Source organism: Miscanthus floridulus, chromosome 1, assembly GCF_019320115.1.
Source record: "Miscanthus floridulus cultivar M001 chromosome 1, ASM1932011v1, whole genome shotgun sequence".
Classification (NCBI taxonomy): Eukaryota; Viridiplantae; Streptophyta; class Magnoliopsida; order Poales; family Poaceae; genus Miscanthus; species Miscanthus floridulus.
The window spans coordinates 92053850-92080901 of NC_089580.1; the positions used below are offsets into that span (position 1 = coordinate 92053850).

The 27052-nt window shown below is 47.2% G+C and overlaps 1 protein-coding gene across 1 annotated transcript; it reads right to left on the reverse strand.

Moving 5' to 3' along the window:
• Nucleotides 1–4737: 4737 nt before the first annotated feature.
• LOC136489566 (MOB kinase activator-like 1A) lies at nucleotides 4738–7457 on the reverse strand. The gene is made up of 7 exons (XM_066486162.1): nucleotides 7196–7457; nucleotides 6680–6728; nucleotides 6289–6397; nucleotides 6083–6176; nucleotides 5853–5986; nucleotides 5398–5561; nucleotides 4738–5090 (listed from the first exon to the last, which is right to left on the reverse strand). The coding sequence occupies exons 1-7, from the start codon at nucleotides 7219–7221 to the stop codon at nucleotides 5016–5018; spliced, it is 651 nt and encodes a 216-aa protein (XP_066342259.1). The 5' UTR covers nucleotides 7222–7457; the 3' UTR covers nucleotides 4738–5015.
• Between the last annotated feature and the right edge of the window lie 19595 nt (nucleotides 7458–27052).

Here is a 27052-nt window from a genome sequence, read left to right on the forward strand (position 1 = left end):
AGTTGCAATGGTTTTCAAGTGTTTTTAAGGTATTTTTTTCAAGTGTTTAAGAAGTATGTTTCAAGTGTTTTAACTGTCTTCTAACGTATGTTGCAATTGTTGTATTTGGATGTTTCAAAAGTAGATTGGGTGTTGCATCTCTCCTCCCCCACCTTCTGTTGTATCATCTCGGTGTGTCCTCCTCCCGGCACCAACAAGACATCCATATGACGCCGCGGCCGGGTCCTTCCGAATGGGAGGCGCTGCGCCCTCCCCCTCTTGTCACTTGGGTGGCGCGGGCCCAACGTGGAACGCGTGAAACGAAGTGCAACGCGCGAGCGTCCGTCCCAACATCCGAGAGCTGGCACTACCGTATATCTATGGCCCCTTTAACCGATCATGGCCACTCTCTTGGCCAAACAGAGGAGGGATAAAACAAAATAGATCGTGGATGGATGGATTAGATTTGTCTAACTTTAACCCTTTGCTGTGATAAAAGAGTCTCATGAGCCACATATAGACCTCACACACTTTAACAGATCCAAAATGCAATTTACTCCTTCAAGGAACAGTACTGAAAACACAATTGGTAACAATTAATTATCTTTTTTCGTACTGTGTTATCCAACTTTCTCTGCAAGCACGCCTTTGCCGGTGGTTAGCTCCACGGTCACCGCCCCGACGAAGCCCAGCATCGCGCCGTGGCTCAGCCAGACGTCTAGCCCGCCACCGCCGCCGCCGCCCTTGGCTCCCTGCTCACACCTCACGCAGTTCCCTTTCCCTACAGGGAGAAGCCGCGGACAAACAAGCGTGGAGGAGAGGAGGGGATGAGCCTGGAGGCCGGAGAGGAGACGGGAGACAGCAAGCTTCTGGATTCTTATCCGTGGTGGCGCGCCGTGCTTTATCGTCTGCCGTCCAACGGCTTTTGGATCTCGTGCTGCGTCTGACACGTGCACAAGGCCTGTTGACCGCTTTTCTTCACTCCTCTTGTAGACTTCAATCAATTTCTCGGCATCTTTTTTTTTTTTTTTTGCGATTAAATTTCTCGGCATCAATCACGTCACCTACACTTGTCCTGGAGCCCCTCGGGCCTCGGCCAGTTGCTCGACTTTATCTTAAACCACTCAGATAAGCTCGAGGACGGATCGAACGTGTAACTTTCGTAGCAAATCCTTCAAAAACTTTATACTATGGGGCCAGATCAGCATAGGTTAGTGATTCATCAGAGTCAAGAGCTGCTGAAATCGTACTGAAGCAAATGAACAGTATCTCAATTTGTGTGCATATGGATAGAAAGTATTACATACCAATTGCAAGCCGCCGTCCTGAGACTGAGAAACATTCAGGGAAATGATTTAGTCGATGGAATGCAGCTTATACCTGTTTATATATCCTGCATGTGCATTGCAATTCTTCCTATCCTCTTTAGGATGACGAAACTAACAAACATGTAGGCTCTTTGATTCGTTAATGTCAACCTGCTGATCGAGCGATAGACCATCGTACCCTGTTCCAATGCCAGAGGCAGAGTACCGCACCATTGCCCACGTCTGCTAGTGTGACCGTTATCTATTGCGACAAAGGTAGCATTTTCTATATGACAACCAACCCAATACATCATTGTCGAATGAAGCACATCAAGATCGATATCCACTTTGTCTTAAAAAAAAGATCGACATCCACTTTATCCATAAAAAGTTTGCTTTGGGTCAAATGTGGGTGCTACATGTCCCTTCGTATCACAGGTTCGTGAATATTATGACCAAAGGCTTATTGTATAGTTGTTCACTTGTTCATTGAGTTAAGGTCCAATCATTGCATCAGTGACTCTCCTGCTCTGATTGCAAACAGGTGATAGAGATATATATATATATTTTTGAAACAATGGCAGGAGCTCTGCCTTTCAATTAAGACGAATGAAGTTTATATACAAGCAAAAGGTAGCTAAGCGTGGCGCCAAACACCACGAAAGGTTACCCACCCACGCAACGCGACAGAGTACACACTACCATGAGTCATCGTTGCCGAGTATAGTTACAGAGCAGCTAGCAGCTCCGACTTCCCATGGCAAAACACCGACAACCCATCATAAGATGTCAGACCAACGGGCCTGAAGCAGTAGGCTGCAGCAGGTCATCGTTGTCGAGCTCAACGGCCCCGCGAAGAGCAGCTCCGACTTCCTGCCATGATCCCACGCCCCGCCCGCGGCGATTGCCGAGCCTCTAAAGCTGAAAACCCAACCGTTGGAGAATGAGGGTTAGACACGCGTCATCGTTGCCGAGCTACACCCCCTGATGCAGCAGCTCCGACTTCGCGATGCAGAACTCGCCGTCTCGCATCAACCGGGCGCCAAGAGGCGGAGGGCATCCGCCGAAGGAGACATCATGGCCAAGACGAATTTCCACAGTGACGCCTTCAGGAAGAGTACGACGCCAAATGCGTCGCCGTCACTTGTCCAGGAAAGGACCGGGTTTTCACCCGTGGAAGACATGGCTGGGGGCACAAGAACACGACGCCCCCAACAAGGAAAACGGCGCCCACAGGCGTCGCCGTCGCCAAGGCTTTCGCCCGAGGTGCCCCTAGCATATACGTCGAGCCAAGATGCTAGACCGTTGCCTGTCGCCACCGTCGTCGTCACTTCCATCCCACAGAAGCTTCTCCAGAGGGGCATCGATGCGCCGGCTGCTCACAGCAGCCGCGCAGCTACGTCGGCCGCCACCCCCTCCGATCGGGCAACATGCAGAACTGGACTTACCCTGCCACGCGCGTCACCCTTCCGCACGCCGAAGCCGTCGCCAGCTACCGTCGCCGGCCCAAGCACCCGCCGTCGACGCTGCCGACCTCCGCCAGCCACCGTCAGGCGCATGCCCCACCACGGGCGCCGCCCCCTGCCCCGGGGGCACCGGATGTGGCCGTTGCGCCAGATCCAGTGCCCCACCGCCGGCTTCTCTGCCACCCACCGTCGTCGTATGCCGTACGGGCCACCGCCACAGCCACCGCGAGACCTTGCGGGGCAAGGACCGCCGTCGAGCCGCTGCCACCGAAAGGCCCGTCAGCCCCCCTACGCATGTAGATCGAGCACAGAGGGGACCGGATCCGGCCGCTGGGGAACAGCATCCGCCAGCCGCGGACCGGAGCAGGTGGGTTGGCCCGGGTCGGCTGCTGCCTCGGCAAGGCAGCAGGCGTGCGGGCACAGGCAGGTTGTCTCCGCTTGGGCGCCGCCCCGGCCGCCTGCAGCGCGCGGCCACCCCGTCGCCGGCGCTGCCGCCATGGACACCACCCAGCACCTGCCGCCCTCCCCGTCGTAGATCCGATCGAGGGGCGCCGGATCCGCGCGCACCGACACAGGGGACCGGCTGCCGGCAGCTGTGCACGGGAGCTCCTCCGGGAGAGAGAGAGAGAGAGAGAGAGAGAGAGAGAGAGAGAGAGAGAGAGAGAGAGAGAGAGAGAGGGGGAGGGAGGAGAGAAGTCCCAGCCGCCACCTTCCTTGCTCTCGGCCATCTCCGTCGTCGAGCTCCGGCAGCGGCCAGGCAGTGAAGGCGTGGGGAAGGGCTGGCGGCAGAGGAAGGGTCGCCGCCCTCCTGGAGAGCGACGCGGGGGCCGAGTGTTGTTCCGTCGCTCCAGTGATAGAGATATGTAAATATGTTGTACACTGCTCAGTCACTCAACCCCAAAGGGTGTGTGGTGTTTTCCAATCTCTCTTTAGTTATTACTAATTTTGGATAATACTTTGTAGCATATGGACAGGCTTCCTCCACCTTCCATGTGAAGGGCTGAGATTGAGCTATATTACCTCAGTGACTTGGCTAACTAGAATCTCCAAGAAGGGTTAGGTACTTAGTATATGTATGGATAGTCTTTTTATGATAAAATAAAGAAATGTCGTCTCTGTTTTTCTAGCAATTTCATTAGTAGGCGTATTGGAAGGTGCAGCTGGATCACCTCATTTTCATGGAGAGCTAATGCTTATGCTTATTGGCCTTTTCAAGGAGAGCTAATTCTTATGCTTATTGAGTATTTTGGTTTGACACTACTTCACGACCAAAAAGAAGGTAACTTCTCTGTTCTTTTCCATTTTTTATGTTTTTGGAATGAAATACATCATTCAATTTGGTAGGTATAATAGTAAAGATTTTCATCCAAAACTTAAAGTTGCTTGTCAAACCATGAATCAGAGTAGAAGAGCTTGCCTCACCCATGAGTAAGCATTTCATAGTAGCCTCACTAGAATATAGAGAGGAATTCGAACCCTCGATACAAAAGAATTGTGCAACAGATTAATAACCCACCTCTTTAGTCCACTTAGCCATCTCTCCCCATTCTAAATCAAAAGGTTTTCATGATATGACAGAGGCAAGAAATAACGATTGCAAAAAAATCCTTTTTCTTTCATTTCAAAAATGCATCAGCCGTTTTGTGCGAGTCTGATGGCTAAGAATGGGCCACTTTACTGGGTGGGTAGTTGCCAATTTTTCATAAAATTGACTCTTCTGGACTTCACAAAAGTTCTAGGCGAACATTCCTGAAACTCCAAATTTTAGCCCTTACATTGGACTTCATTACATCTGTCTTATTGCAACAACAAAAACAAGAAAAATAGAATTGTATGTCACATTGAATAGTACTACAAACCTAAGTGTTCAAATGATCTCAAAAATACATCTTGAGATGCATTTTCTTAGAGAAATTAACTCCTTTGTAGAGATGTATCTATAAAACAAGACTAATATATTACATGGATAGATAAATAATGTTGTCCTTTAGGAGTGAGAAATTAATGCTTGTTGCAAACAGAACATATGGAGCCATTCAAGAGAAGAAGGATACACAACATTATCTCATTAAGCCCCGAATAATTTCTTCAGGACTTCACAAGACAAACATGATCAAGTCTCATTGTAGAGAAAGACATCCAAAAAATTAACAAAGGAAAAATAACTTTTGGCCATTCTTCTAGTCCCACCCTCATACTGGACACTTACTTGTAACCATCCCCACCCTCCAAAAAAATGATCCAAATAATCATTGATGTCATGTCAACAAACTGAAACAATGGATTCAATTAGATCAATAAGTGGTGCAAGCTCAGCCTTGTCAATCAACTTGAATTCCTGCACAAACAACATAACCAATTCAAAAAGAAAAAGACTATAATTAAGTGATCTTCCATTCAGTTAACGTATATATTCAGATTACAAAACAAGAGAAAATATGGTAATGATATCACTCTCACTAATCAATGAAAATTGCACTAACTGTTTTGCAGTTACATATCAGTTTTAAATTCTTTCGTTTTCACCAAATTATGAAAATTTTGAAGTTTCTAACTAATAGCACATGGTTCACTAAAATATTCACCATGAGATGGTATACTCGCATTAAGGCAAGAGGATAAAGAAGAATCAAGAGGCAACATACCCAAGTGAACAATGTAAAATGCTTGAAGCAAGTGTTAAGATGTGCCTCCTCTTTAAGGCTGACAATCTTTTGAAAATGTGAGTGGTAAATATGAGAATAAACACGGAAAAGGCGCTTGAATATTGTCTTAACAACTTCCTTGAAATTTTGTGGAAAAGGGGTTCCTGCAAACGTAGTATATTCAGATAACTATATACATAGTAACATCGCATCACTACCAGTACTCTACTTCACTAATAACGGCACAATGATCTACAGCTAACAACTATTTCTACTCTACAACTAGAACCTTCTAGTAGAGGATTGCAAATAGTAACATAAAAACTAGAATGCTAATTTTAATATTCCATTCAGCGATTGTGGTACTACCGTCATTACAAGTGCACAAATCCTCTCCACTAGGACTTAACCCCTTGTTGCTGTAATAAAGCCAAAGAATTACTATGATAAAGTACCAAGTTTCTGAGGGAAGATGGATTCGTCATCAAGCTGAGCTTCGATCCAATCCATCAAGTACTCAACATACTTTGGTGCTGAAACCTCTATTGGTTTCTTGATCTGGACCCCATCGGCCCATCTATACTCAAACCTGAAAGTTTGGTTGGCACCATTTCAAAACTCTTATCAATCAAATTAGGTTCTGCATTTGAGGCCACATATCTCCCAAAGATAGCATATATCGTACTTTGGTCCAGCCGACATTGTTGGGCATGTAGCTGGTGTGCAGAACTCCATTAGAGTACCATATAGGATGTTCACCTGGTTGAAGAAATCAACAGCTGTGAACAAGCAACAACTATGTGATCAACACATGTGACAGTTACATGGTACATATTTTCCTTAGATCGGTACACCTTTTCGTCAGAATGTACGAATTAATGTAAAACTTACTATTAACAGCCAGCCATTCATTGAGATCCTCCCCTGGCGGCAATCGAACCGCGTCCCTCAAATTTCCGCTTCCTAAGGTTGCATCAATATGTTTCTTCAGCTGCACACCCTGTATCAAACATATCAATAACAAGGGAAAAGAAATGTTTTCAGCCCTTCCATGCACATTGTATTGGCAGAAAAGAACTGATCTGTAATCTGCGAGAGCCTAATAGTAAACTTTCCTTTCCTATATTTTGTATTGTCTTATAACTCTTGAGTGACTCCAATAGTAACAATGGAAAGGAGGTTATGAATGATTTTGATCAGAAGTAAAAGGACAAAGTCCCCCCAAAAAAGTATTATGAAAACGGAACTAGTTATCATCCAAAAGTTACAAATCGCCAATGACCTTATTGCCAGACGGTGCATTCTTCTTAGGCCTGAACGTCTTCTGATTCCTGTTCATAAGTAAACCACATGGAAACAAAGTCTAATCAGAGATACATACAGCTAGTGCACAAGGAAAAAGCAAATACACGAACAAAATAATCCATGAAATGTCTGGAAATAACATTGTGCGTCAATTCAAATCGTTGAACAAACATAAAAAAAGAAAACATGAATTTTTTAAAAAGGAAAACACAAAAGTGCAGCCATGCATGAGGACGTGCAGGCATTATTGTTCCCAAGGTCAAAAGCATTTAAGCTCTCACTTTTCCTCCTCTGTTTTCTGCAGATTCAGATAATCATAAATGCAACCTTCCACACCTACCGAAGGCAAAACAAAAATCTGAAGAAAACTAACAACGAGATTAAAAAAATAAAAGAAGAGACGATCTGAAGGCAGAAAGAAATATCAACGCAGTTGGCCTAGAATTAACAAAAGGATCAACAGGATAGAACAAGAAGTAGACAGAGGCCATACTTGCTCCCAAGCCCAAAGAGGCTCATCTTAATTTCTCCTTCCTTCAACACCCAATGCAATCAAAGAAACAGGGCACGGAGACGAGACTAAGCAGTGGCCACGGGAATCGGAGGTGTTGGCGCTGATCTCTCCCTCTCCCGCAAGAGAGAGAAATACAGGCAGGAAAGGGTGGCCGCGGGGTTTCTTCTATTCTCTCCTCCGTCAGGGGCTCCGCTCCTCTCCTTTTTGGTTCTGATTTGATTTGATATTCTCGCTCGTCTCGTCGCTGCTGTTTTTGGTGCTGGTGTTGGAGGAGGTGTTATTTTAGATAGTTTGGCGGGGTCTTAGGAGAGACGTTCATCTGAATGTCCCATTCCTCCTTTGCCAGGCTGGCAGCTGCCCCCCTTTTCTCCCACCACATCTCCCTCGTTATATTTAGGATTAGGAGGATGGGAGACCATGATCATTTCCTTTTTCCAAGTGACCGACAAGCAGGGGCCCAGAGCAAATCAAACATCCACTCCCTGTTCATTTTAATTTAATTTTAATTAAAGATGGTGAGCAAGGAAACAAGAGAAGGAAAGAAAGGAGAGAAGGAGAGGAAGGAGAGGAAGAGAGGAAGAAAAAGGAAGGAAGGAGGAGGACGCCGCCCAACGGCGGGAGGACGACGCCGGCGAGCTGCTGCACCGCATCCATGCCACCACCTCGCCGAAGTTGGAGGAGGAGAACCCCCAAGCTTCATCTTCCTCCCCGAGCTCCCATGGCGCCTCGAAGTCGATCTCCGTCCTCGAGGAAGACCGAGCCAAGCTGCTGGTATTGGACGTTGGCAACAATGTGGTGAGCACATACCCGAAGTCCCCAACCATTTCCCCAAACCTCCTATGGCCATCCCATGAGCTTCACCTCCCATCCATGGCCACCACCACCATGGATGAAGTCGAGCTCAACGCAGACCATGCATGTCACATCCATCACTTGTAGAAGCTTCTCTACATCACTAGTAAGCCATAGAAATAAACCGCATTCGATTTGGAGCCCGGATGCCCTGGGAATCATCTCCAACGTTTTTACACCCGAGCTGTTAGTCATTTTATCGTATGGTCCGTCGTTCTCGCGGACAGTCCGCCGGCCCCAGTGTTCATCCCAGCGAAACGCCCCACGTGCACAGGTTTTCACTGGCGGGCTGTCCGCCCGAATTCGCGGACTGTCCGCTGTACCAGAGCAGCACAACCCAACTTGTAAAGGTCATAGAAGATGCATTTGAACTCCAAAAATTATGAAACAAGTTTTGTTGCGTTCTTTAGGGTATTGTCTATCATCTAGGCATGATCTTGACACCAAAAACTATATCATAATTTCAACTAAGAATAATGCATTTATAGTATACTAAATAGACAACTTACTCCCTATGTCTCCTAAAGTCATGAAACTTACTTTGTTAGCTTGCCCTGGGCTAGACCCTCTATGTGTGGATGAATGTCTTTATGGTATTGCTTGAGCGTCATTTTCTCTATCCAATGAGGCCCTTTATAGTATTGCTTGAGCCTCATTTTCTTCGAGTTGCTTGGCTAGACCCTCTATGTGTGGATGAATGTCTTATGCCTTGTCTTCCTATCTACATCCTTGCTATATTCCTTGGTCTACCCAAGTTTATCTTGTGCTAGTTGGGATTACCTTTGTTGGTGTACCCTATCATGATATTGTGATCGCTGACCTTGGTGCCGCGACGGAACCTGGAGTCCCCTGTGTGTTGCAGCCATTGTTCGCCTAAACGGTCGTTTAGCCCGTTTAAACACCGTGTAAATGCTACACGGTGGTGCGCCGTTTCCGTTTAATCACCCGTTTACCCCGTTTAATTGGCCGTTTAGCCCGTTTAATGGGACGTTTTGCCCGAATAATGGCTAAACGGTTGGTGACCGACGGTTTACCGTTTAGCATTTAGGAAAACACTGGTTGCAGCCACATGGTGGTGCTGCTAAGTGTGCGCAGGCGTCGAGGAATATGTTATCATGATCCATCCTAGACCCACGCTAATGAGCTATCCTAACTTGCATGACTCTTTCAAAATTCATCGGTGGCCAACATATCTCCTTGTATGTCTTGGTCACATCCTTGCCATCTTTTTAAATCCTTGTTGGATTGCTCTTGTCAATAAGATATCGATAAATGGTGTGTGTTGCAATGGTATGAACATCTCTCCTTTGAGGATGCAAGGAAACCAAGGCTCCACGTGGATCGTGGCCACGTGAGTAGCTTATGGATGCCCCCGAGTATCAAAGGCGGAGTTGTCATGACCGTTGTAGCACTTCATCGATGGACCTTCTTATTGAAAGTGATGCTCCTCCCAAATATTCTCCTTGATGCGATAAGTGACTCCGATAAATCATTATTTGATATCTAGTCCATGATATCCTTCTTACATGGATGATATAAATTTGCTTATCATTTCCTATACCAACCCATGCTAAATGCACTCTCCTTTGAGAGACACCCTTGTCCAACTAACCTCTACTCTCAAAGTCACCTTGTCAACTTGGGAATTCTTGAGCCATGTATCCTACTCCAAATTACCTTGACGTCTTCCCTCACCTCGGTCTTTCTTGAATCTCGAGGATGAGATTTCTCTAAGGGGAGGGGTGTCTAGATCAGAGTTGCAATGGTATGAACCTCTCCTGAGTACGAGATCGCCGACTTTGAGGATCCTCCCCCTGATCTTCCTTTCGTGGTACCTGCGGAGAGTTTGCTGGTAGCGAGCGGAGCGGATGACAGTCATCTCGTGGGCCTCCTCGAGTAGGTCAACTGTGTCTTGCTGAGCCTCTATGGCTCGGTTGTGGTCGAAAGCCTTCACTCTTGGGGCACCGTGGTCGAGGTCGGAGGGTAGTACTACTTCAGCTCCATAGGCTAGGAAGAAGGGTGTGAACCCTGTGGATCAGTTCGGGGTTGTTCTTAGGCTCCAGAGGATCGCTGGGACCTCTACAACCCATCGCCCGTTGTATTTGTTGAGTCAGTCAAAGGTGCGTGGCTTAAGTTCTTAGAGGACCATGCCATTGGCACGCTCAACCTGACCGTTAGTACGTGGGTGTTCGACCGAGGCCCAGTCGATCCTGATGCTATATCCATTACTGAAGTCTAGGAACTTCTTTTTAGTGAAGTTAGTCCCATGGTCAGTGATGATACAATTAGAAACGCTGAATCGGTAGATGATGTCGAGGAAGAATTTGACCGCCTCTTTCGAGCGGATGTTGGTGATGGGCTTGGCCTCTATCCACTTGGTGAACTTGTCAACTGCTACGAGTAGGTGAGTGAAGCCTCCCAGGCCCTTTTTGAGGGGTCCTACCATATCGAGGCTCCAGACTACGAATGGCTAGGTGATGGGGATGGTTTGAAGTTCCTGTGTCGGCAAATGTGTTTATCGAGCATAGAATTGGCATCCCTCACACCTACGGATGACCTTCTTTGCATCTCATAGTGCGGTGGGCCAGTAAAAACCTTAGCGAAAGGCTTTTCTGACCAGCGACCTTAGGGCCACGTGATGTCCGTAGATCTCGGCATGGACCTCGAGGAGGAGCTGCTTCCCCTGGTTGGTGGGGATGCACTTCATGAGCACCCCCGATGGACTCCATTTGTAGAGTTCATCACCGAGCGCGACGAAGGTCTTGGCGTGTCGAGCGATCCATCGGGCTTTAGTCCTTTCGGGCGGAAGAACCTCCTCGAGGAGGTAGGTGAGTAGCGGCGCTCGCCAGTTGGTTTGAACGAGTGCCAATACGGCGACGTCAGCGGGTGACGTTGTCATAGAGGCACTGGGGTTGGAGCCCCCGAGCATCGGCTTGGCGTCAGGGTCAAAGCCCCCGGGCGCCGACTTGGCATTGGGGTGTGTCTAGATCGGACCTTCCAGGACACAGGTGGACGGCTCATGGAGATCATTGATGAAGACCCTACCCGAGGATGGATCCCGCCTAGCGGCCAATTTTATGAGAAAATCGACGGCATCGTTGTCCTTTTAGGGGACGTGATGCAGCTCGATTCCCTAGAATTTGTCCTCGAACTTGGGCACTTCTTGGCAGTATGCTGCCAAGAGGGGGCTTTTGTAGGAGAACTCCTTCATGACCTGATCGATGACCAGCTCTAAGTCACCACGAACATAGAGTCATGTAGCACCAAGTTCGATGGCGATGCGTAGTTCATTGATGAGGGCCTCATACTCTGCGGTGTTGTTTGAGGCTGAAAAGTGGAGGCGGATGGCGTAGCGGAGCCTACTCCCATTTGGGGAGATCAGAACCACTCCAGCCCTCAATCTGAGCGCCATGACGGACCCATCGAAGTACATTGTCTAGTACTCGTGGGTGATGTCTGGGGTTGGTAGCTGGACCTCTGTCCATTCGACAATAAAATCCGTGAGAGCTCGAGACTTAATGGCGGTACAGGGGATATACCTAATGTCGTGGTCCATAAGTTAGAGTGCCCACTTGGAGATCCGTCCTGTGGCATCACGGTTGCGGACGATGTCTCTAAGCGGGTATGAAGTGACGATCGTGACTTCATGGTTAGTGAAGTAGTGCAGAGCCTCTAGGTCGCCATCAGCATGGCGTATAGGAGCTTATGCACCTGGGGGTACCGGACCTTGGGGTCAGCTAGTACCTCCCCGACAAAGTATACGGGCCACTGGACCTTAAGGTGGTGTCCTGGTTCCTCCCTTTCAACGATCAGGGGGCGCTTACCACATGGTTGCTGGCCGCGACGTAGAGGAGGAGGGGTTCTTCTCGTTTGGGAGCAACGAGGATTGGGGCCAATGTTAGGGACGCTTTGAGGCTCTCTAGAGCCTGCTGAGCTTCCTCAGTCCAGATGAAGACATCCATCTTTTTGAGGAGCTTGTAGAGTGGCATCCCTCATTCACCGAGCCAAGAGATGAACCGGCTCAGAGCGGCTAGATAGCCGGTGAGCCTTTGCATGCCCTTGACGTTGCGTATGGGGCCCATGTTAGAAATGGCCGTGATTTTTTAGGGTTGGCCTCGATGCCGTGCTCGGACACAATGTATCCTAGCAGCTTCCCCTTTGGAACCTTGAAAACACATTTCTCAGGATTCAATCTGATATTAAACCTTTGGAGGTTCGCAAACATTGCGGCCAAGTTTGTGATTAGGTCACAAGCTTGAGTCGTTTTGACCACTATGTCATCAACATAGACGACGATCATTGGTCTTGGCCGCTCGGCTTGATCAGGCTGGTCGAGTGGGTTGATTTGGTTAGTGAAGCATTGCTGCATACACCTTTGGTAGGTGGTGCCAGCGTTTTTTAGGCCGAAAGGCATGGTTACGTAGCAGTACGAACCATACGGGGTGTTGAACGAGGTTGCGAGCTAATTGGACTCTTTCATCATGATATGGTGATAGCCCGAGTAGGCATCCAGAAAGGAGTGGATCTCACAACCCGAGGTGGAGTAAACTATCTAGTCTATGCGCAGCAAAGGAAAGTGATCCTTTGGACACGCTTTGTTGAGGCCAGTATAATCAACGCACATTCTCTATTTCTCGGTCTTCTTTTTAACAAGAATGGGATTGGCAAGCTAGTCGGAGTGGAATACCTCTATGATAAATCTGGCTGCCAGGAGTTTGGCAATTTCTTCGCCTATGGCTCTGCGCCTTTCATCGTTGAAACGGCGCAGGCGTTGCTTAGTAGGCTTTGAGCCTGGGATGAGGCGCAGCGCGTGCTCGGTGACATCCCATGGTATGCTCGGCATGTTGGATGGCTTCCATGTGAAGACATCGTAATTGGCATGCAGGAAATTAATGAGCTCGCATTCCTATTTGGCCAGAAGCTAGGTCCCGATCCGCACTATTTTGGTTGGGTTGGTAGGGTTGATTCCCACCGCCTTGGTTTCCTCGAGCAGGCAGAAGGCTGTTGAGGAGTTTGGTTTGTTGTAGTCTGGGACTACTGGCGTTGATGATTCCTTGAGCCGCGGAAGCTCGAACAAGTTAATGACCGCGGTGGCGAGCTTGAAATGCTTGCGGTCGCACGTGAAAGGGTGTGAAAAGGCACTGCTCATGGTGATGATGTCGTTTGGTCTCGACATCTTTAGCTTGAGGTAGGTGTAGTTGGGGATTGCCATGAATTTGGCGTAGCATGGCTGCCCTAAGATGGCATGGTAGGACCCTAGAAAGTCCACCACTTCGAAGGTGAGGACCTCTGAGTGGAAGTTGGCTCGGTTGCCAAATGTGACAGGTAGGTCGATCTGCCCAAGCAGGTATGCCTACACTCTCGGGATCACCCCATGGAAGGGAGAGCCCACTAGGTAGAGTTCCAACCGAAGGATGCGCATGGCGTCAAGGGTGTCGACGTAGAGGATGTTGAGGCCGCTGCCTCCATCCATTAGCACCTTGGTGAGGCGCTTCTTGCAGACGATGGGGTCGATGATGAGCGGGTAATGTCCTAGTCTCACGATGTGGGAGGGATGGTCCCTCTGATCGAAGGTGATCAGAGATTCCGACCAGCTGAGGAAGGAGGGGACGACCGTCTCGGTGGCGCATGCCTCCCTATAGCGTAGCTTGTGCTGGCGCTTGGACCAGATGGTGTTGGATCCACCGAAGATCATGATGCATTCCTCAGGGTCAGGAAAGTCATCTCCGCCCTTGCCTACCATGCCTCCTTTCTTAGCTACCGCCTCTTTGCCATCTCCTTCTTTTGTCCTGTCGGCCTATCATAGGAAATGTTTGAGGAGCTCATAGTCCTTGTAGAGGTGTTTGATGGGGTGGGCGTGGTTAGTGCACGGGTTGTCCATCAGCTTGTTGAAGTGGTTAGGCAGTCCCTATTGGGGCTGCTTGCCCATGTGATCAGCCACGGCGACCAACACGGTGTTGTCCGATCGACGCCGATCCTTTTTGTTCTTCTTACCCCTCTATGTGGAGGGCCCCTCATCTTGGTCCGTGCGCTTGGCCTTGCCTTTGTCCTGGCCTCCATTGAAGACCACTCCAATGGCCTCCTCGCCAGATGTGTGGTTAGTGGCAACGTCGAGCAGGTCACGGGTGGTATGGGGCTTCAGGTAGCCAAGCTTGTGGATCAGGGACTCGCAGGTTGTCTCAGAGAGGAATGTGCTGATGATGTTTGCGTCGACGACATCAAGGAGGGAGTTGCATCATTGGGAGAACCTGTGGATGTAATCCCCCAGGGACTCACTAGGCTCCTACTGGCAGCTCTTGAGGTCCCAGGAGTTTCTAGGGCAGACATACGTCCCCTAGAAATTTCTAATGAAGACCCTCTTGAGGTCCACCCAGTCGCAGATGTTGTCATGTGGGAGGAATTCAAGCCATGACTGAACATGTTCCCCCACACAGATGGGGAGATACTAAATGATGAAATAATCATCATCCACCCCTCCGGCTCGGCAGACGAGCTAGAAATCTTTGAGCCAAATACAGGGGTTTGTCTCCCTGGTGTACTTGGTGATGTTGGTGGCTAGTCAGAAGTGCTATGGGAATGATGCTCTCTGGATATGTTAGTCAAAGGCCCATGGTCCTAGGCCCTTAGGGCTGGGACTCTGGTTGTCTAGCCAGCGACCATGCTTGGGGCGCATTTCATCGCTCTCCTCGATGGTTTAGCCAGGACCCATGTCGCCTACCCTCATCACCGCCCAGTGGACGTCATCATCATGTTAGGCCTAATGCTGGTTGCTAATGATGCTGCAAGCGTCTTGGTGCAGGCCAAGCCATTCATGTACCAACGGTTGGCATAGAGCAGGCGCTAGGTCAGACCATGGTGCGGCCGCTGCCTCCCAAGCTACACTTAGCGGCTGTAGTGGTGAGCGGATGGAGCGATCCATCTAGTGTGTCCCTAGTCCCCTGGTGGGGAGAGAGGTTGCATGTCAGAGTCGCGATGTAGAGATTTCTGCCTGTTGGACGGCGATGGCTTCTACCAGCACTCGGAGGTTCCGGTAGACCGCCCGCTCCTGGGGGTCAATGGGCTCGAGAACACCACGTAGAAGCATTGCCATAGCAGCGATGTTCTGGCTAGCCCAAATGAACTATGGGGATCATTCCCCTCATTCATGATGTCATGTTGGACCTAGCGGGTGTGACCCCGGGCGCCGCCAGCCAGGTCATGCGCATGGGGCGCAATGTGTCGCACCGAGCGTGCCAGCGCAGGCGGTGGCTGGTTCTGCCATTGTTGTCGTAGTTCCTCGACGTGCTCTTATGCAAACGTGAGGGCCCCCGCATGTGGGTCTAGACGGGTGTGAGTCTACACAAACTCTGCAACCATAGGCGACTGTCCCAGAGTGTCCGCCATAGCGCACTCCTAGGACAGACGGTGGCTAGGTGCCACATCGCCGATACTGGAGCCATCGCTCTCACCCTCGTCATTCAGGAGTTCATGGAAAGTGGTAGGAGGATAGCTCGCCATTCCCATGAATTTGGATGTGAGAGGGGATGGCGCCAGCGTCCTTCAGAGCCCCTAAGCACATGCATCCATGGGGGATGTGAGGCCATAGGGGAACTGATCATACGGTGTTCGTGGTGTGGTTAATACGGTCCCTCCGGATAATCGGCGGGAGATAGTAAATAGAGAGTGAATAGTAGTATCCATATTACTCATAGTGGGGTTTGAGCAGAGAGTTTGCTCAGAATGAAGCGTAGATGCCTCATCGTTGAAGTCATCGTGCATCCTAGAGCCGATGGAGGGCGCCCCTCCGATAGGCGCCGAAACAAGTGCCTCCTCATGGAGGTGTAGTATGCTGAGCCGGTCGGCGACAAAGTCTAGGCTTCCAAAGAGGAAGGCCTAGGACGACTTGAAGACGGGTGGAACCCACATCCCAACAGGTGGGAGTGCAGGAAACTCCAGTGAGCCAAAGCGAGTAGTATTGCTTGAGCCCACCATGGCGAAGGTGGTAGAAAAGTGGGCCATCCGATGACCAAAAGTGTTGAACGTATAGCGTCTTCCCCATGGACGGCGCCAACTGTCGGTGCAGAAAGTGACCAACATATAAATATTTGTAGTTTTGTCGTACGTTGTGATTGGAGGTGGCCTAGCACTCAATGACACATGGTTTATACTAGTTCAAGCAATGTGCCCAACGTCTAGTTTGAGTCGGTCAGTGACTTTATTCCTGAGCCTAGGTGCTCGAAGTTTGTAGTGGGGTTACAAACAAGAAGGAGAAAGATGGGGGGTACAAGAGGTCTGGTCGGACTCTGGTCAGAAGGGCCGAGAGTGACGGGAGCCTTGCTATGAGCTAAGTATTCAAGCGTGTGCTCATGGTTTTAACCTGGTGGTTCTGCTACTATGTACTAGTGAACTTGATCGATCGAATCAACCTATCTATTGGAAGAGAGCGCATCTCCTTTTATAGATGAAGGGGATGGCCTTACAAGTGAGAGGGAGAGAGTACGTATGCTACTAAGCCTTGTTGCCCACGTCGGTGGGTACAGGATGATGGTAGGCGCCCACAATATTGTTGAATGTTAGATGCACGTGGGAGGTTGTGTTGTCTTCTTCGGGTATGGTAGACATTGGCGCCTGTCACACTATTGATACCTAGAGGCATGCAAGGGGTTTTACCATGTTCACCTGGTATGGTAAATGTCGGCACCCACAACACTATCGATGCCCAGAGGCATGTGGGGAGCCTTACCGTATGGAGTTAATGGCGCCCACAATACTGTAGGGGAAAATGTCGGTGCCTAGAACACTTCTTAGGTTCTGTCGTGCTAGGGAGGTCACTGAGTACTATTTCTGTAGGTGTATAGGGTATGGTCCTAGGTATTATGGTTTGACTTGTGCGTCTAGCCTTACTTTCTCCGTTCGTTTCCTGGTCCTTACCGAGCGGGCGTCCTCGGTCGGTTGGTTCTAGTCAGCTCTGATTGCGCTAGCCGGAGAGGTTTTGTAAGCAGAGGTTTGGTGCATCCCTGGTCGAAGAAGCGGGTCGAAGTCGGAAGTTGTGTTGGGCTAGGCCTTTTGGTCGGAGAGGCCATCCGAAGGTGGGCTGGAGACCAAAGCGAGTGCTCTGGTCGGAGAGACGGGCCGGAGTCGGAAGCGGGCACCATTCCTCCTTGGCTAGGCCTTCCAGGTGGAGATTTGGACCGCCCTTCTAGCCTATCGTTTAGGTACTAGGGCTGGCCCAAGAGCTGCATGTTGTTCGTAGCATTTGTCTGCTTGCCAAGCCTTTGCTGGGAAGCCGGTCCATGAGGGACCCCGGGTTTATGAACCCGACACAAGCTCTCAATTCTGATTACACTAAAGAGCTTGCTACAACTAGTTTGAGAGAATATAAATAAGTGAGTAGGGTGATAATATCGCCGTGTAGAGGAGTGAACCAATCACAAGATGAACACTAAATCAATCACCGAGAGAATACCAAAGGGCAAGAGACAACCAATTTTCTTCCGAGGTTCACATGCTTGCCAACATGCTACGTTCCCATTGTGTCGACCAACACTTAGTGGTTCGGTGGCTAAGAGGTGTTGTACGAACCTCGTTCACACAATTGGACACCGCAAGAACCTATCGACAAGTGAGGTAACTCAATGACACAATCAATTCACTAGGGTTAACTTTCGGCGCTTCACCAAGGAAGGTACAAGTCCCTTCACAATCACTGGAGATGGCCATGAACAATCACCAACTCGTGTCAATCCTCCTCCACTACACCAAGCCATCTAGGTGGTGGCAACCACCAAGATCAACAAGTGAATTCGGCAACGAAACACGAACACCAAGTGCCTCTAGATGCAATCACTCAAGCAATGCACTTGGATTCTCACCCAATCTCACAAAGATGATGAATCAATGATGGAGATGAGTGGGAGGGCTTTGGCTAAGCTCACAAGGTTGCTATGTCAATGCAAATGGCCAAGAGAGTGAGCTTGAGTTGGCTATGGTGCTTAAATAGAGAGCCCCATGAATAGAGCTATTGGCTCTCTGTTCACTGAAAATTTAGGGTGATCGGACACACTGGTTAGATCGATCGGACGTAGGACCCTAGCGTCTGGTCGCTCAATGTACGCCACGTGGCTCCTACTTCAAATGCTGATCGCCCGATCTCAACGATCATTAGTACATTTAAGCTATGTCTGGACGCACTATAGTGTACGACCGGACGTAGGACCCTAGCGTCTGATCACTTCAAGTAAGGTACCAGTGGTGACCGAACGCGTCCGGTCACCATCGATCGGACACACTCAGCGTCCGATCATTCTCCCTCTTCTCTGTGCGCCGCCACATCAATACGACTGGATGCTAAACAGTGTTTAGCCAGAGTCCGATCGCCTACGTCCGGTTAAGAGACCAAGGGTGGCCTTCATGTGTGCCACTGACCGGACATAGAACCCTAGTGTCCGGTCACTACGTGACCAGCATCCGGTGCGCTCTATGAAACCCTATATTTTCTGTACAGGGCGCTGGTGACACTCCGCCGGTGAAGTTTTGAACCCTTGCTCCCAAGTGCTAAACACAATGTGTATCACCTTTGTGCATGTGTGTTAGCATATTTTCACAAATGTTTTCAAGGGTGTTAGCACTCCACTAGATCCTAAATGCATATGCAATGAGTTAGAGCATCTAGTGTCACTTTGATAACAACATTTCGATATGAGTTTCACCCCTCTTAATAGTATGGCTATTGATCCTAAATGTGATCACACTCTCTAAGTGTCTCGATCACCAAACCGAAAAGCTCCTATCAATTTCACCTTTGCCTTGAGCTTTTTTATTTTCTCTTTCTTCTTTTCCAAGTCCAAGCACTTGATCATCACCATGCCATCATCATCATCATCATCATGCCATGATTTTCATTTGCTTCACCACTTGGAGTAGTACTACCTATCTCATAATCACTTTGATAAACTAGGTTAGCACTTAGGGTTTCATCAATTCACCAAAACCAAACTAGAGCTTTGAACACGCCACCACCTCGCTGAAGTTGGAGGAGGAGAACTCCCAAGCTTCATCTTCTTTCTAGAGCTCCCATGGTGCCTCAAAGTCAATCTCCATCCTCAAGGAAGACCAAGCCAAGCTACTACTACTAGAGGTTGCCAACAATGTGGTGAGCACATACCTGAAGTCTCCAACCATTTCCCTCAACCTCCCATGGCCATCCCACGAGCTTCACCTCTCATCCATGGCCACCACCACCATGGATGAAATCGAGCTCAACACACACCATGCATGTCACATCCATCACTTGTAGAAGCTTCCCTACATCACTAGTAAGCCATAGAAACAAATCGCATTCGATTTGGAGCCTGGATGCCCCTAGAATCATCTCTAATGTTTTTACACCCGAGCTATTCATCGTTTTACAAGATGGTCTGTCGTTCTCGCAGACAGTCCATCAGCGCCTGTGTTCGTCCTAGCAAAATGCCCCATGTGCATAGGTTTTCACTGGTGGACTGTCCGTTGTACCACAGCAGCACGTCCACAACTTCTAAAGGTCATAGAAGATTCATTTGAACTCCAAAAATTATAAAACAAGTTTTGTTGTGTTCTTTAGGATATTGTCTATCATCGAGGCATGATATTGACACCAACAAGTATATCTTAATTTTGATTAAGAATAATGCATTTATAGCGTACTAAATAGACAACTTATTCTCTATGTCTCTAAAGTCATGAAACTTGCTTTGTTAGCTTGGCTTGGGCATGTGATGTTTATGAGACATGTTTTGTGCACCATCTCATTACGTTCATGCAATTAAGCTTATCTCTTGGGTCTCACATACTATAATTTGGCAGAGTGTCCGTGCTCACCACCAGAGTGTCCGCCGAATTATAGAGCTTGGTCTGTAAATAAACCCGAGAGCTCCTAGTTCTTACCGAAGTGTCCATTGTATATCACGGACCGTCCGATGAGGACTAAACACCGAAGATGTCTAAGTCCCAAACCTGATGGAGCATCCATGAGCCATGACGGAGCATCCGTCAGTGCATACTGACAACACAGTAATGCTATGTTACACACACATGTTACACACACCTAGTACCATGTACCTAATAGTTAATCATACACATGTCTAAGCATATCATAGCACACATGGACATCATATTTACTATATTCATACGATGACATGCATACATACATATCTCATACATGTGCATACATATAGGTACTCGATATCGGAGACACGCCAAGTGACGTTCCAAGCTAAGGGAACCTTGCTCTTCCAACAAGCAGACACCCCACTACTATGAACCCTATTTTGGATACTTATTTGTGTTTCATTATGAGTTATGCATCTCATGTAGATTTGGTTAATAACTTAATGATGCTTCACTAAGTTAGAATTACTCACCAATTAATTAGAGCCTTCATTTAATCAATGGGTTGGTAGCACTTAATTGCTTACTTGCTTAGTAACGGTAGAAGTTGAGTATGAGAAGGGAACTCATGCTTGCACGAGTAGGATGCTACACCGGGGTAATCAACTACTAAAAATTTGATTCTTAGGTAATCAAATAAGACTAGGATAATTATAAATCCTTGTGGCAGGTCTTCCCCTATTCAAAAGAGAGTCTAAGTCCTTTCCAAAATCGATTTGTTTCCAAAACAAATTGCGAATGATTTATCAAACAAAAGGCTTGCGAAAAGGTTTTGTTTTATAAAGTCTTGATCCCTTCTAGTTTCAAAGGTGTCACAATAGAAAGGCTTTGGGAAAACCAATTTGTTTGCAAAAGCTTTACCTTTCAAAAGGAGAAATGATTTCAAAGCAAAACAAGTATCAAAACCCTTTGGTCTCCCAAACCTGCCTTAAGGGACCAACCTTAACTTGAGACATAATCTGATGGTCACCTTGTTACTCTCTAATCTTGTGAGGGGTAAGGTCACCGTGAGTGTGGGATCTCAAGTGACATAGCTCGTGGAGCAGCTAAGGACCGTTCATTGGGATAGTGAGTCTGAGTAACCACCCGTACAAACCACATGTCACGAATGGGGTTGATAAGCCAAGTAACTAATTGTGACCTGTTTATCCGTGAAACTGGCAAGGGGGTGACATCGGTCGGGAATGTTCGAGACATTGACCAGGCACCCGATCGAACCTTTCATGTGACACTTAGGTTGGATTAGGGAAATGTTGGAGACGTGAGGCAACCCTTATCTCTAGTGCACGAGATATGGAGGTTCGTCCCATTTCTCTGTGTGGGTACAGTCATACACCTCTATAGAGTTTTGAAAGCCTAAAGTCCTTCAGGACAGAACCAGTTGTTCCTTCTTCTATACCCATTATAGTGTTGATGATGAAACTTGATGGTGATATGAATTACAAATGTGGAACACTTATCTTACTAATATGAATCTTTAATGCTAATACTTCTAATTATGAATCTTGTGCTTTTTTGCAAACATACATATGCTATTAATTCCTTTGCATCCACTAGATATTTATATGTTAGAATGAAGTCCTGGGAGTACGAAATGCACTCACGATGCTGCCATTAAGTTGTTTTATAGGTAAAGGACATTGGCAGCCATCTCACCCCGTTGTCGGTGGCAAGTGGGTGAATGGTAGGAGCCGTCCAACTTATGGTGGCGATGCCCATGGGCAGGGCAACCACTAGTTATTAGCTATATGAGTGACCTATAGCATAGAGGTGTTGGTAAGATAGTAGTTAGTTCTCACTACATATGATTGAATTGAGTAATTGTCTTCTTTAATGTTATATAATTAACTTGTTAAATTCAATAAGACTTGTAATATATTTTTTCTGCTAGATTATTATGTACTATGATGATGAGATGTAATCTTGAGTTGTGGAGGCTATCGTGATATGATACTCAACCTGATCCTGAAGAGGAGTTGCCATGCGTGCTCCTGGGGGAGTCGTCAAGGTTGGTTTGCTTAAATTGAGCTGGTTAAGTGGATGACACTCGTTTTAAGTGAATAAACGCAGTGGGTCCCTCACATCGGGGTATCGGAGCATATGGTTGTCTGTCATACACTTTAGCCACGCGGTCAAGGAACAACTTAGCATGGGAATACATGAGCATCGGAAACTTAACTAAAAGATGTGGTCCTAGGTTGTTAGCTAGTTGGGTGGGCAACTAAAATATAAACTATTTCACCTAAAATCTTATTGGAATTATAATTTAGCTACTAGTTCCACTCTTCCCTTATGCTTATTCAATTTTGTTAAGCCACTATTTGGCTCATCTTGTCTATCACCGAGAATGGAATGGGTTAAATAGGAGCAAAGATTAGGTATAGTCAGCTAGGTTTTGAGAGTTGGAGTTAGTTAGAACCGAGTGAGAATGAGAGATAACTAGGAAATGTAGGAAATGTTTATAGACCTATGTTTTATAAAATCTTTGATTCATGTTGTGTGACTTGGGATTGCATATGGGTGTTAGTAATCCAGGATTTCAGCAAGCACCTTAATTGTTTATTGCCATGATTTAGCATGAGTTCTTGCTAAGATATAATTTCTATATAGCCATGTCTTGCTACCCTTATGGTACTTCTTAACATGTTTAATTTTACATATCATGACAAGTTTAAAAATTGTGAAATCTTAATAACATGCTCCACATCATACATGTGTTTTGTTTCACTTGCTATATAAGAACTATGACTTAGTATATAAGCTCTTGCTAAGATTTAAATTCTATAATACCATGCTTTGTTACCCCTATGGTACTTAAAGATAAGCTCACTTTCATATACCTTGCCATGCTTACAAATGACATGTTCCACATCTTGTATGTATATTTAGCTTCACTATTATACATAAACCATGACTGGCTATCTTGCTGTACATATTAATATGCTCAATCTCACACACAATACAATACCATGCTTAAGAATTGTGCCATAATGACATGCTTCCTATCATGAACATATAACTTGCCTTACTTGTTAAAGGCAAATCAAGTATTGCTTTTGTATAGTACCATGTATAGGAAGTGAATACGTTGGCGATAACGTATGGAACGTTGTCCATATAGCGTCAATCGCATGGGTGCCACTGGTGCATGCTTATTTGGTGCAAGTGGTACTATATGGATTTAAATTTCTGCAATTTATTCTTATGCTAGTTTGCTGAAATTTTGGGAAACCCATGTCCGTATGCAATTGGTGTTTACACCTAAGTGATGTTTCATTGCTTACCAAGTTTTACCATGGATCCCTTTGTGAAAAATATTTGAGTGAGGATTTGTTTCCAAAATGAATTGCAAATGATTTATCAAACAAAAGGCTTGCAAAAAGGTTTTGTTTTATAAAGTCTTGATCCCTTCTAGTTTCAAAGGTGTCGCTTTAGAAAGGCTTTGGGAAAACCAATTTGTTTGTGAAAGCTTTACCTTTCAAAAGGAGAAATGATTTCAAAGCAAAACAAGTATCAAAACCCTTTGGTCTCCCAAACCTGCCTTAAGGGACCAACCTTAACTTGAGACATAATCTGATGGTCACCTTGTTACTCTCTAATCTTGCAAGTGGTAAGGTCACTGTGAGTGTGGAATCTCAAGTGACATAGCTCGTGGAGCAGCTAAGGACCGTTCATTGGGATAGTGAGTCCGAGTAATCACCCGTACAAACCACATGTCACAAATGGGGTCGATAAGCCAAGTAACTAATTGTGACATGTTTATCCGTGAAACTGGCAAGGGGGTGACATCGGTCGGGAATGTCTGGGACATTGACCAGGCACCTGCTTGAACCTTTCATGTGACACTCAGGTCGGATTAGGGAAAGGTTGGAGACGTGAGGCAACCCTTATCTCTAGTGCTCGAGATGTGGAGGTTCATCCCATTTCTCCATGTGGGTATAGTTGTACACCTCTATAGAGTTTTGAAAGCCTGAAGTCCTTTGGGACTGAATCGGTTGTTCCTTCTTCTGTACCCATTGTAGTGTTGATGATGAAACTTGTTGGTGATATGAATTACATATGTGGAACACTTATATTACTATCATGAATCTTTAATGCTAACACATCTAATTATGAATCTTGCGCTTTTATGCAAACATACAGATGCCTATTAATTCCTTTGCATCGACCAGATATTTATATGTTAAAATTAAGTTCCATGAGTACGTAATGTACTCATGATGCTGCCATTAAGTTGTTTTGTAGGTAAAGGACATTGGCGGCCATCTCACTTTGTCGTCGGTGGCAAAGTGGGTGAATGGTAGGAGCCGTCCAACTTATGGTGGCGACGCCCATGGGTAGGGCAACCACTAGTTATTAGCTATATGAGTGACCCGTAGCATAGAGGTGTTGGTAAGATAGTAGTTGGTTCTCACTACATATGATTGAATTGAGTAATTGTCTTCTTTAATGTTGTATAATTAACTTGTTAAATTCAATAAGACTTGTAATATATGTTTTCCGCTAGATTATTATGTACTCTGATGATGAGATGTAATCTTGAGTTGTGGAGGCTATAACACCCTAGGTGTTAGGCTTGCATAATTTGACTTGCTTTGCATGAGGATAAGCATCAAGCATTCATATATAAGCTTTTAAATGTGAAACATATGATTGAAACATGTGAAACATATCTTGTTATTTCATGTTTCCTTTGTGTATGCTTATGATCATGAGTGAATAAGTGTAAATGTTTGATGTTGGTCATTAAAGCACCTTAGCTACACTTAGGATGACTAATGGAACATTGTTCATGTAGATCACTTTACCTAATTAAGCTCTGAGGTGATGATATGCTTGTTGACCTAGGAAGTGTTATATGTAACCAATGTATGAAATGCTTGTGTGACCTTAGGAATACCTTAACCATGTTTAGAATGCCATTATGAACAACTTTGGTATTCATGACTAGGGCTAGTTTGGTCACTAAGTCATAATTGTAGTGTAAGTCATAATTTGAAAGTGATATATTTGATCTAGTTTGAACTATGTCATAGAAACTTTGCATGGATGTGTTCACTAAAGCAAAGTTGTAGTATTTGATGAGAGCAACAACTTTTTTTTTGGGTCATAGGCTGGTTCAGCTCCTAACATTCTTGAATTTGGCTCAGAAGATGCAACATTGTGCTGTTTTTCACACTTGAGAAAATTTATAAGTCCTAACTGCGTTTCTAGTTTGACATAGCCAACTTTGGGTTGACGTAACTCTTAATCCATTGCGAATTAGCTAATGCTTTCTAAAGAAAAATTGTAGCTCTATCATAGCTCTACAACTTGGCTCTAGATCAGGTGGAAACCATGTTCCTGTGCAAACTTTTGAAACTATCGATCTAGACCACGGGCTGCGCATCTGATGGCTAGAGATGGAGGTGGGGCTTTTTTGCACTTAAACGCCCGCCCCCAGCACTGCTAATCATGTTGTTTTGCAAATCACCCCCCAGCAAATAGGTCTGTGTCGATAGTTTGGCGTCGTTTCGTTTTTCCTGGGCGCCGGCGGTGGCCACGAGCTGTTCAGCGAGGCGGGCAGGATGAGGACGGCATCGCAGGCGCGCCACCACCTCCTCGCTCTCGGATTCACTAGACGCCGACGTTGATTCGCTAGACGCCGACGCGAAGACGAATCAGGATGACGCCCAGACTAATCTAAATCAGTATGTACGTGAGTATCCTCCTGTTCTTATGTGAGTCCGGCATGGAGTCGTTAGCTTGTTCATGTCATACGTGAGTCTGATGCTCATCTCATACGTGAGTCTATAGGCGGAGGAGACTCATCAAGAGTTGCACCGTGAGTCTGCGCTGCCGCTGCCATGGAGTTCGGTGTGCGTGACGTTGCCGTTGATGCCGTCGTCGCCGTTGATCCCGTCTCTATCGAGGCCGCCGCCATGGATCAGGCTGTTGATGCCGTTGTCGCCGTTGATCCCGTTTCCGCTGAGGATCATGCCATCAACGACGCCGGAGTTGGAGCCCACCTTGAACATCCACGCAGGGAACGGTGGCGGCGGAGAGCGGCAAGGCGGAGGGCGGCCCGCCGGCGAGTCACGGGCACGCGGCGGCGGGATCTCGCCTGCGTCCGATGGAAAAGACGAACGGGCCGGGTGATAACACAGACCTGTTTGCTAGGTGCGCTGCGATTAGAGGAGGAGTGATTTGCAAAACAACATGATTAGCAGTGCTGGGGGCGGGCGTTTAAGTGCAAAAAAGCCCCACCTCCATCTCTAGCCATCGGATGCGCAGCCCGTGGTCTAGATCGATAGTTTCCAAAGTTTGCACAGGAACATGGTTTCCACCTGATCCAGAGCCCTACAACTTTGATTTAAAAGGATTTTGCTAACTCGCCATCGATTCAGATTTAGAAGGGAAGGAAATGCCTTTGTCAGTCATCATCGCTGGCTCTGATGGCCATGGCATTCACGCCGTCATGGCTAATAGAGCGCTGGCCATGCTTGACATTTGGCAGTCATACGGCGGTGTCGCCCCCACAAGTCAGGCCATCATGGACACGACGATGCCACGCACCCCCTGCCTCCTTATCTTCCTTCGCCCGCGCCTAGTTACTTCATTCAAGCGCAAGAGCCGAGCACCGCACCCTGCCATTGCTGCCATGCCAGTCGCTGCCATGTAGCTCCTCCACCGACCAACCATCACGCCAGTACTCGCACATGTAGATGCACCGTGCTTTGCCCTACCTCCTTGACCCTTTCAAAGTCCTGTTCGAGCCAAGGTGAGGGCCTGGTGGCCATTTCCGTCGCCGCCGCCACGACGGGCACCTCGCTTGACCACGAGATCGCTTTAGCCTGAGCTCGTCACCATTCCTCTGAGCTTCTTTTCTTGCACAGTCTTTCCTATAGCTTGTAGATGTTGTTACCCCACCTAATTTAACCGCTACTGCTTGGACATCGCTGGCGTGCGAACCTTGCCGAAGTGAGCTCCGCCGCCGCACGGACATGCCTGCGGCTAGGCGTCCCGAGCGCATCCCCTAACCCTAGAGTAGCCCTGATACTTTGCCTAAGCACCATAGTACACATAGCCTCTCTCACTGAG